Consider the following 11309-nt stretch of genomic DNA (forward strand, 5'->3'; position numbering starts at 1 on the left):
GGAAGAACAAAGGTGTGAATCATCTATGAGGCCTCGCCGTGCCGAGCCAACTCTTGCTAGGTGGTCCATCCTCAAGCCATCACAACTTCTAAACAATGCTTGCGCTTGCGAATCATCAAGACTCTTCGCGGAAAGCACGCCATAATACTTTGTCATCAAAGGCCTCGGCTTGACTAAAGTTGGTGAAGAAGGCCTTGACTTGTCTAAAGTCAACGAAGAAAAATGAGTGCCAAAGTACTCACCCAACCAACCGTATACATAGTGATAGGGAAGTACCGCAACACGATCTTCGATGCTCATCAAGTTCAAAACAACACTCAAGCCATTGTAAATATTGGCTAAGACCGAAATAGCAAGGCTAAAAGATTCACCTACAACCATCTTGCTAGCAACTTTGAAGACTTCGGGATAGAGAAAGTTTACGTCGTCTTTGGGGAAGAAAACTTACAAAGCCAACAAGCTAAGAAAACGGCTAGGTAAAATTCTTCCAAGTGCTCTGACGCTACGCCAAGATCCTCAAATGCTCTTGACTCGGCAGGGATACGGCTCCCAGCTAGACCAATGACACCTGACGGATCCAAGTCTCATTTCAGCTTCATCGTCATGTTGCGGCCACTTTTCTTCGAAGGTCTCTTGTACCTCATGGCATCCCAATACCAAAATTAGATCCATGAGGACATCTTCACGCCTGACTTACCCTAAGCATCCTAGGAAAGCTTCTAATACGCCCAAAATAAATAGCGACAACTTGCAGGCAATCCTCAACTAATGCGATGAGAAAACTTCTTCACGCTAGGAACAACCTCGTTGTAAAATTTTCTCTGGATCGGGAAGCCTCGTATCTTGTGGAGATGCCAAAGTGAAATCGACATCTCCCCCTAAGCTGTGTGAAGTGTGTTGGTTGCTGAACACCAATGCTCGAAAAACACACAAAGGACGGAAGGATGGAGATCGTAGCTAAACAATGATGCGTACACAGCGTGATAAAGGCCCACATTGGTAAGCACATATTTTGGATTGGCTTAATACATCTTTAAGCCACTCCCAATAAAACTCAGCAAAGATGGCTTCTCCAGTAGTTGGCAAAGTGTTATTCCAAGCCACAACTCCGCTACGGATGGGATCGCCAAGAAGCTCAAACGAAGCTGGTGAATTGTCATGAGCATGGTGTGAAAGATTCAAGATTAGAATCTTCGATGTACACGCCTTCTTCTTCGTAGTTAATCAACTAAAATCTGTTACCTCCCAAGACACTTCAGAAGACCACGACTTGATGTGCATCAAATTGTTTTTTGCATGAAGAACAAGCGCCCTAGGGCCAGTCAATGGCGCTCAAAGCTTCAACATCGTCTCTCTATCTTACGAATCACATTCCTTCGCAAAAATAGTGATTGTATTATTCTTAAAGCACTTGAAAAATACCATGGTTGCAACAAAATAAACAAAGCAACATAAGCACAAAAGTGGGGCAGCAAAGAAAGAAAAATCACTTCACTAAAGCAAAAGACATGTGAGACCAACCTTGTAAGCGTTGAAAAATGACGATGATGAAGTCACAACCACGAAAGAAAATCAGCCACAAAGCTTGGTCAAGCACAACAAAGAAGACAACTCCAAGATGGTTCTTCAATGCACGCTACAATAGGAAAGAAAACCAAAATGCCATGTAATCGCACTATGCAGCCTTGCAACGATTACGCAAGCAGTTTCTTGCACTGCACGGCAGAGAGTAGCTACATGATGGTCCTTCGAAGCGCGCTACAGTAGCAAAGAAAACCAAAACACTATGCAATCACACTACACAACCCCGCAGCGATTACGCAAGCAGTCTTACACTGCACGGCAACGTCACCACCGAGGAAAGTTGTGACCAAAATGCACTACATAGCATAAACTCGTTGCAGTCTTTTGCACAGCCCCACACAGTAAAAGCGACGCATTGCAACAAGCTTCAAGCAACTACAACTCGCACCAAACAGCAACAAGGGGTAGGGCAAGGAGCAACAACAATGCACACGGCAGCAGCAGCAACAACAAATGCGCACGATAACATCACTACCAAGGGAATACTGTGACCAAAAGGCACTACATAGTGTAAACACGCTGCAGTCTTTTGCACAGCACCACGTGGTAAATAATGACACACTGCAACAAGCTCCAAGCAACACCAACAAGCAAAACCCACGGTAAAAGCTCCAAACAAGCCCACGACAAGAATTGTGTGTTGTGAAAAAAAAAATGTACACTCAATGGTCCTATAAATAGGGTCAATTGCTTCCCAATGCTATAAGGGAAATACATGCCCAAATAGCAAAAGGAAAATCAAAACAAGGATGCACATTCCAACCAAAAGAAGGAAGCAAATTCTAAGCAAAAAAATGGCAAAGTTTAAGCCAATCTGCGCAAGTAAGACATTTTTTGTGATAATTCAACTTTCCGAATGAGTTTTGATGCAAGACGAATTGGAAAAGGAAGCTAAGTGGCTGAGGATCATTGTGCCAAACGTTCCAGTTTTCAAAGTTTATCCCACAGAAGTTGTTTTCCTGTCATGATTGCGCAGCTGTAGGAAAATACAAAGTTGAAGGCTTTCTCGATTTTTCCTAGTGGCATGTGATATATACGTAAAAAGATAAGGGATAAGACTACATTTCCCATATTTTTTACAGAATTTTCCAAAAAATAAATCAATCTCAAACTGGGCGTGCAAGCCAAATGACATGTTTCCCAAAACACCAAAAAAAAAAAAAAAAAAAAAACACCTCCTTGTTGTAGGAAATCAAAAGGGGAAAGAAAAACTGTTTCCTTGCCATGGAAGAAATGTTTGGTTCAATAAATACACCTCTACGACCCTTGAAAAAGTAAACTAATTCAAGATTAAATCTTAACGACCCTTGAGTTTGAAGATTCACATTGCAAGACTTCCAAACACATTTCCTACACGTGGTAAGCACATGCCTACAACGCACCTTGAAGTGGGAGCATTTGTAGATATGTAAATTTCGTTGCATACAAATGATGCATCGCAAAGCTCCACGTGACATATGACTTATCACAAATGAAATAATCATCAATGACATGTGGCACAAATCAAGCAAAGGAAGCTTAAAACTTCCCAGAATTCGACCAAAGAGAGAGAACCTCTCTTTAAAAAAAAAAAGGGCAAGCGTTCAAAGTGTTCTCAAAACCAGAAAGAAAGTTAAGGCATCTTCATAAAACAAGCAAGAATTGAAGATTACTCACAAAATAGGCAACAAAAACCCTATAATTCGGCCAAGGGAGTAAAGATGTCTGAAATTAAGACACAAAACATCCCTAAATTCTCCCATAGACGAATTAAGACATAAATCAAAACCAAATCCATCCAAATGTAAGCTTTGAGAAGCCTATAAATACAAGATCCTCCCACAAGCATAAAGGTCGAAAAATCTCTACAGAAGAAACTTTACCAAACCTTTGAAGACTGATACGCTGCCAAAGCCCTCATTGAAGAACATTCAACCAAAGCCGAAGTTTTCTCTCGACCAAAGTCGAAGCACTTCCTTGAAGAATCAACAAACGCTCAAGATCCTCCCACAAGCATAAAGGTCGAAAAATCTCTACAGAAGAAACTTTACCAAACCTTTGAAGACTAATACGCTGCCAAAGCCCTCATTGAAGAACATTCAACCAAAGCCGAAGTTTTCTCTCGACCAAAGCCGAAGCACTTTCTTGAAGAATCAACAAACGCTCGTGCCCATCCCTTGAAGACTTTATTGCAAGCTTATAAACTTGTAGCAACGTTCGTTTCAAGATCAAGTCGCCAAGACCCTTGAAGCAACGAAATCCTGCATCACACACTACCTTTGTCACACCCTTGAGGTGAAGATTATCCACGCATTTTCAAGCTCAAACCTTGAAACAATCGTTCAACAGTTCGTCCGAAATCAAGTCACCTCAACCCTTGGATCAACAACCTACGCATCTACATCAAATTTGAAGACTGAATCAGAGGAAAAAAGTAAACAGAGATTGTAACCTATGAATTCAAATCAATACAAAACTACTTTGTACACGTGTTCTTGTTTCATTCGACACTAGAATTTTCATGTTTACAAAAACATGTATGAATATACCACCCCAATATTTTTTGTGCCCCCAATTGTTTGGGGTGCCAGACGATCTCCCTGCTCGCACTTGTCAGGGCTAACCCAATCTACACAAAGGGATAGAAAAATGGATTAAGTCTCACAACGAACTAGCGGAGTGTTAACACCTAGACGTTAGGCCCCTGCCCCTACCCGTCTCTTGACTAGCACCTTTAAAACCTTGCTTCTGCATAAACATGAATATTAAAAAAAATTGCATAAAAACACTGCAAGTACAGCTAACGTTGTGATACAATTATTTACAATGTTCCCTTCCTCCAAAGCTCTTCCCCGGTTACTTCAACTTTAGACAATGATGAATTCCAGTCTGCTCAGTTCAGCGATCACCGTTGTCCACTCCCCGAATCTGGCCGTCCGACAAAAAACATAATGATGCCTGCATTTTTAAGCAGAGTAAACATGACCAAATTTGTCATACCATGCAGTTTTCATGGCTCTCGATAAAAGCCCTGAAATATAATACATAACGCCCTAGTGCCGCAAGAATTAAGTCAAAACGATAAAGAATGCGAATAGAAACAATCAGCAAGAACCGAAAGAAAACCAAGCAGATTTTCAACGAAATTAACGACCCTAAATCATCAAAAGTAAACCCACATAAGCAAAATACTCAACGTCAAATTAAGGTGAAAATTCTCATACCGGTTGACAAGTGGTTGCTCGATAGTATTGGAGCTCTCCACAACAGGGATTTTGATAATGTTCAGATGGAGGGGGTTTGGTTCATAACAAATATTGCAACGGAGGGGGTCTCCCTCACCGTGGCTTACATACAGGATCACCCTTAACAAGGGAGTTTTGCCTGTAATACATATATATATTGCATATGGTTTTCACATCGAAGGGAGAAGCAGTACGGCTAATGCATCCCACCATAACCGAGCTCGCCATCCATATTTATTTCTACAAAGCTTTGTTCGGCCTCTCCCATGTCTCTTTTCGCATCCTCAAAATCTAACTCTGCCAAATTTAGCCTAGCCTTCAACCTCTTGACTTCAATCTCCAAAGCATCCACATTATTTCTCAGCTCCTTTACCTCTAGTTCCCTTTCCACAAACTTCTTCATACCCAATGCGGACTGAACATGAGGCTCCAACCAAGCCAAGCCAAATTTGAAGGACTCAAGCTCCTCCCATAAAAGTTGAAGGTGCTCACAAGCATCCTCGTTCATATCTGTACCCTTGTTAGTCTTTAGAAAATGCAGGAGTCTACCCAAAGCTGTGAATGCCCATTCAGTAAACATAGGACTTCTCTTCCTTTGGCACTCGATCAATGAAGGATGCAACAAACAGACTTCCTCTAGGAATGGAACAAAAGCTTTGTCTATTTTCCCTAAACCCCTGAAATCCATGAGCTCGCCAACTGGGGCAGAGGTTTTTTGCTCATGTTCCTTACCTATCGGAGATCCAACAGGGCTATCGTCACCCCCAGTCCAAACTTGTCCATCACTTGGTCTGTCCCACAAGGCCAGCACTTGAGCAGAACTCGGTGTTGTAACTGCTACTGAAGAGATTAGAACTTGCTCAAAATCAGCATTTGTTTGCTTTTGTTCAGAACTTGGTGCATCCTGAAAAGCAAGCACCTGTTCAGAAATAGGCACTGTAAGTTGTACAGCTTCCACATCTGAATACCCTTGCCTTTCATCTTCATGGTGTGAGGGCTTTATAGGAGGACGAAACCAAGTTTCCTGGACTTCGGCCATATAGTCAACCTGACTGACAGCAACCTCAGCTTCAAGAACACATGTATCATTCACAATAAACCCTTGGGCGACATCACAAAGCTCACTTAGAGGCATGAATGATGTGAAGCCCCAATCCATTTTACTTGCGCAGAACACATGTTTAGTTTCTGTAAAATCAGAAGAAGACAGATTACAAACAATTATAATAAGACAAGCATAGCTCATAGGCAATTAAAGAATAATAACAATGGAAACTCAACATTACTATCATGTACACAGTAATTCTCTTCTCTGGTAGTCTAGTATGTCTGGGCAAAAAAAGTAGACATGCTTTCTGAAGAACTAAATATATACCCCTTCTATGGGAAAGTAAAAGTTACCACTCTTGTTCCTCTTTAATTTTTATTTTTTTTTCCAAAAGAAACCAAAATCTTATTACGAAAATTATCAAATTTATGGCAGCAAAACTATTAAGTTAAATTAGACGACCAGACATTCAAGCTTCAAACCACACTCAATCAACTTGCTGCAACTTCCCAGTCCAGCAACCATGCTGGTGATCGGCATGCATAGATACTCCCTGAACTCTACATTGACTGAAGCCCAAAGAGTTGACATAAAACTAACTCTACCACAAGCACACCTACCCCTGAAGAATCCTGAAAAATCCTTCTAGTTTCACTGTTTCTATCCCCAAAAAAGGACCATCACCCTTCAACCTCAGAGTTTTGACATTCATGCCTTTTCCCACAACCTCGAGAACTGCATGCTTAACAATTCATAAAATACCTTTTGGAATCGCCCAATTTACCTGAGCCTAATTTCCTCCTATCATTATATCTGAGACTTAGTGGTACGCTGTATGTCCAGAACAAACAAGAGAAACAAACTTTCATATTTCCATTCTTTCTTCCAGCTAGTCCCCTGTTCCATGAAGTACAAAAATTGCTACTGCAACTGATGCCAAAACCTAAAGCCGATAGACAACACTTGGTACGAAGGAGTCTTGCGAAAAACATAACAAGTGCAGACAAGGCAATCAAAGATTGAATTGCAATCTGAAGTAAAATAATAATATTCAAGCAAGTGAGAGCCTGAATGAAAGCAAAACCAACAGAAATGCACCAACATAATTGTGAAATAAACAAGATGAAGTGAGGGCAGTGAGGGCATGTGACTTACCAACTGTTATGGACTTATCATAATTGACTTGGTTGACGACAGTCAAGGTGAATTGGGCATATCTACTCCACCCAGACGGCAATGCTGAAGCATCTGCCACTTTCAAATATATCGACAGGTCTTGCGTTCCAGGGATTCCGCTGCTGCCCTTCGGATATACGACAATTTGCCTGATGATTAAAACAACATATACATCTTATAAGGAAAGTGATTTTCGTACTCCTATTTTAATCTGGACGGGTCCAGAAGGAGAACAAAAACAAGGTTTGATATTTATATCAAGATTTCAGAAAGATGGGTCATCGGCCAACTATTAATCAAACGTATACTGTCCTGTCCTCTACTTGCATCTTACCACATATCAGCATAACAAGTAGGGTTTTATCACAAAAAACCTCAGTGTGTCGTTACAAGAATCAAACAACCAAAGTGCATATATACAAGAATTAAACAACCAAAGTACATATATACAAGAATCAAACCACCAAATATATACAAGAACCAAAACAACCAGACAACCAAAGTACACATATAAACAAAAATCAAACCATAAGAAGAAAGTGAAACATACCATTCAAAGTCACCGACATTAAAACTATCGGAGTAATGTTTCTGGGATCTCAACCTAGAGAATTTCTCAATCTTCCATGTGAACGTCACCGATACAAGCTCCCCAACTTGTTTTTGCTCCATTTGCTTCTTCTGCAACTCAAACGCACCTAACAATCTATAAAATAAACAAGAAAAACACCAAAGTACATATTTATATACTAACATTTAACACCCAAAAAACCCAGAAACAAAAAAGATACAAAGAACACATACCTTCCTCAAATGAACGAATCAAACTTGGCACTTGCAGATTGAGAGAGAGAGGGGAAAAGGAAAGAGGAGAAGGCAATGACTTATGTAGGTTTCTTCAGATATAATTCGTGGCTCCTGTTTTCCCAGGAGCAAGTGAGCATTACAAGATGCCGTGGCAAACAATAAGCCACACACCGCTCTGCTCTCACTGAACAGAAGGACAGTAGTGGACCCCATGATTGGAAACAAAGCAGTCGACAATCACGGGAGCTGCCAAGTCTACCGTCTACAGTATCTAGTGAAATTCATTGCGGGCGGAATATTTTGAAAGAGTAACTTTAGAAACATTAAATTTTGTAAATTAAATGATGTGGTTGTAAACGATTGGATTATTAATTAAGTGTCGATTAACGTATTTCTTTCTTATCGGTGACACATCATTTAGTTTGCAATTTGGTTTAAAAAATTTAATCTCCCTAACATTATTCTATTTTGGAGTGTAAGGCTATCTCCAACCGATGGTTGGTCAGATGGCTCGTTTTACCCTCTGACCCTCCAAGATTCTTCAAGATATTATTATTTTAATGAACAGTACAAGGTCATATTTGCTTCCATCTCCAATCGAGGGTCAAAGGGTCAGAGAGCTCATTTTAGCCCTATCACAAAAAATCATCTCCAACCGAGGGATATAGGGCCAAATATAATTTATTATTTAAAATCTACAACTTAAATGTTGTTTAAGTTTTATGTTGTTAAATGTTTTTTTTTTAACAAATATGAAAAACTAGAAATGTTTTTAATAATTTGTTAAATGTTGTTAAAAACTACAAATTTTGTAAAATAAAAGTTATAGGAAAAAATAGAATTTTAAAAAAAATGAAAAATAGAAGTTATAGGAAAAATTTCGTAAATAAAAAATAATAATAAAACTGTAAAAAAAAAAAATTTCAAATCAATCTTGTCGGTTAACCGACAATAATACATTTATACAAAACAATATGAATGTATTCCTGTCAGTTTTAACCGACATGATTGATTTGATTTATGGCCAGCCCCAGGCTGGCTGGCTGGTTGCATGCAGCCAACCCTCAGTCCTCTCGCCTTCTCCGATTTCGTGGGGCCCTCTCAGATTCCACAGCCCACTGGCCTTGCTCTCGATTGGAGACGGTTTTCAGGTAATTTTGGGCCATCTGGACCCTTCGGTTGGAGATGGCCTAAGGGGGTAATGTCAAACTTATGCTATAAGATGAGACTATTTATGGGGCCACTCCACAAGCCTTTACGAGTTGATGTACCCTACAAATGAGCACCACACACCTGGGCTATATTTTCCATCTTTCTGACACGTTGCATATTATCTTTATTTTTTTTATTTTTTATTTTTTAAGTTAATGATGCGTTACGAATGTGACACACAAATTAAACCCTATTTGTGACAATTGTAGTAATGATGTAAGTAGGGATCGTTCTAACCGGGGATTAACTAGGGGTGCTAAACACTTCAAACTGACTCAAATAAATAAAACTAACCTTTAAAACACTTAACTTACTTAAAAAAACTCAAACCAAGTTCACAAGACTCAAAATAAGCTAAAAACACTCAAAACTGCCTAAAAACACAAACTGGGCAGTTTTGAGCCTAAACACAAACTTGGACGAAAATTGGTTCTAACTTGACTCAAAACTCTTAAAAACACAATCTAAAACATAATTGAACCAATTAGACACTCTAAGACAATTGGGGATTTGGTTTTGGACGAAAATCAAACAAACAAAACAATAATATAAACTAGGCAGATTTGGACGAATTTGAAGGTGTTTATGACTCCAAATACTTAAAAACACAAAATAAGACAGATTATAATGACTAAGACTTAACAAAATATGGGGGGGGATTGTGTTTGGACGAAATTAAATTAAATGGATAGATTGTAAAGAAAATAGATTGTAAAACAAATTGTGATGAATTAATGGATGATGGAATAGCTAAGGGGTTCTTCTCCACACATGAAATATATGCAATGTAAATCAATTTCCAGTTATCAATTCAATAAGTTATGAACCTCGACACTCCAAGTTAATTAGGTCCGCTTAAATTAACCTTCAGATTTCCCTAGAATCATTGAATTGGATGAATATGCATCGCAAACAAATTATTCCTAACAAGTTCTCTATATGAACAGCATGATAAAGACACATGTTAGAATCATTACGTTCTTTGGAAATCATAAGCATCGACAAGGCATTTGTAACTATGAAAAGCATGATACTCCTGCCAGGAATCTACTTAACACGATCGTGACTAGCGACCTTCACTACTTGCGAATATAAATTCATAACGATTAGGTGAAACAAACTTATAGCCTAGCACCAGATTCAAGCATGCAAATTAAGCGTGCACTCTCAATCAACATACAAGAATAAGTTCTCAATCAAACGGTTAAGCAAATTGTATTCACGACTTATGTAACGATAACTGGAAGTAATCAACTTATTTTACATATATAATCATGGTTTCGAATACACCCTTAGCCAAAACAAATTTAGCCAATCATACTCAAAGCAAAACAAAGATTACATGAATTAGACATTGAAATATAAGATAGAATACACCTAAAATTGTTCAACAACTCAGAATGAAGAGCCAAACAATTGAGTGAATCTGTCTCATTTCCCTTGCTTGCAGCTGATTGGGTGGTGATGGTTTCTGGGCTGTTTTGATGATGTAGAATGGATTTTGGGGTGTTTAGAGGCACGGCAAGGGGTGTAGGTTGAGTGTGGATGAGTGTTTGATGGTTGGAAGGTGGTGGAGAACTCGGCAAAGGTGGTGGAAGAATGTGGAGCAGCTGGTTGTATTTCTGGGCAGCAGAATGGTGTTTTGGGATGAATGGATGTGTGTGGGAGTGAATGGACGAATTTCTGTGGTGAATGATCTCTAGGGTTCGGCCAAAGGCTAATTATATGTGTTTTGGGAAGTTAATAACATACCTAATTAAGTTATGATTCAGATTTCCTAGTCTAAATAGAAAAGGTAAGTGAATAAAGTCCAAATCAAATCAGAAAAAGGGGATGCACGAATTTAAACAAATAAGGAATGTCCTTGCCCTGCAAGGAATCAGAAATTAAACCTCTTGCACAGCAAGGAAAGGGAATTTAAGGTAAGAAACGAAATTGGTGCAAAAGAAGTATGGAAAAGTCAATTCCTTGCAAGAAATCAGAAATTAGGACCTTAGGGAAAGTTTTAGAACTAGGAAAGTGAATTAAACTAGGAAATAAGAATTTGAAATCTGGAAACACAAGGGGAGGTGCGGCATAAAGTTTAGGGAAAGGTAAGGCACAAAACAAGAGGTATTAGAATAAGGGAAAGGTCCTAACATATCTGGAAAATAGGGAATTTTACACAAAGAAAGGGAAACACCCTTCTTTGCACGGCAAGGAAGGGAAAGTTTGCAAAGAACCTTTGTTGGTTGTCCAAGGGTGCTCGGGAGTCATCT

General features: G+C 39.2%; 1 protein-coding gene across 3 annotated transcripts; it reads right to left on the reverse strand.

Annotated features, from left to right (window-relative positions):
- Nucleotides 1–3207: 3207 nt before the first annotated feature.
- Nucleotides 3208–7958, reverse strand: LOC137735651 (uncharacterized). 3 transcript variants are annotated; one of them, XM_068475094.1, is made up of 6 exons: nt 7837–7958; nt 7583–7738; nt 7012–7181; nt 4788–5996; nt 3892–4521; nt 3208–3824 (listed from the first exon to the last, which is right to left on the reverse strand). In XM_068475094.1, the coding sequence occupies exons 2-4, from the start codon at nt 7702–7704 to the stop codon at nt 5005–5007; spliced, it is 1284 nt and encodes a 427-aa protein (XP_068331195.1). In that variant the 5' UTR covers nt 7705–7738; nt 7837–7958; the 3' UTR covers nt 3208–3824; nt 3892–4521; nt 4788–5004. The 3 variants fall into 3 exon arrangements, with proteins under 3 accessions (XP_068331195.1, XP_068331194.1, XP_068331196.1); XM_068475093.1 differs by having other exon boundaries at nt 3208–4521; XM_068475095.1 differs by having other exon boundaries at nt 3208–4521; nt 7583–7713; nt 7837–7883.
- Nucleotides 7959–11309: the final 3351 nt, after the last annotated feature.

Source organism: Pyrus communis, chromosome 5, assembly GCF_963583255.1.
Source record: "Pyrus communis chromosome 5, drPyrComm1.1, whole genome shotgun sequence".
In the NCBI taxonomy this organism is placed as follows: domain Eukaryota; kingdom Viridiplantae; phylum Streptophyta; class Magnoliopsida; order Rosales; family Rosaceae; genus Pyrus; species Pyrus communis.

What these genes read in the sequence shown, in the direction of transcription:
- LOC137735651 (XM_068475094.1), bottom strand. Translation starts at nt 7,704, where the DNA reads ATGGAGCAAAAACAAGTTGGGGAGCTTGTATCGGTGACGTTCACATGG. An exon ending in AATGTCGGTGACTTTGAATG is followed by an intron (nt 7,182 to 7,582) that starts GTATGTTTCACT and finishes TTTAATCATCAG; the next exon opens with GCAAATTGTCGTATATCCGA. An exon ending in TGATAAGTCCATAACAGTTG is followed by an intron (nt 5,997 to 7,011) that starts GTAAGTCACATG and finishes CTGATTTTACAG; the next exon opens with AAACTAAACATGTGTTCTGC.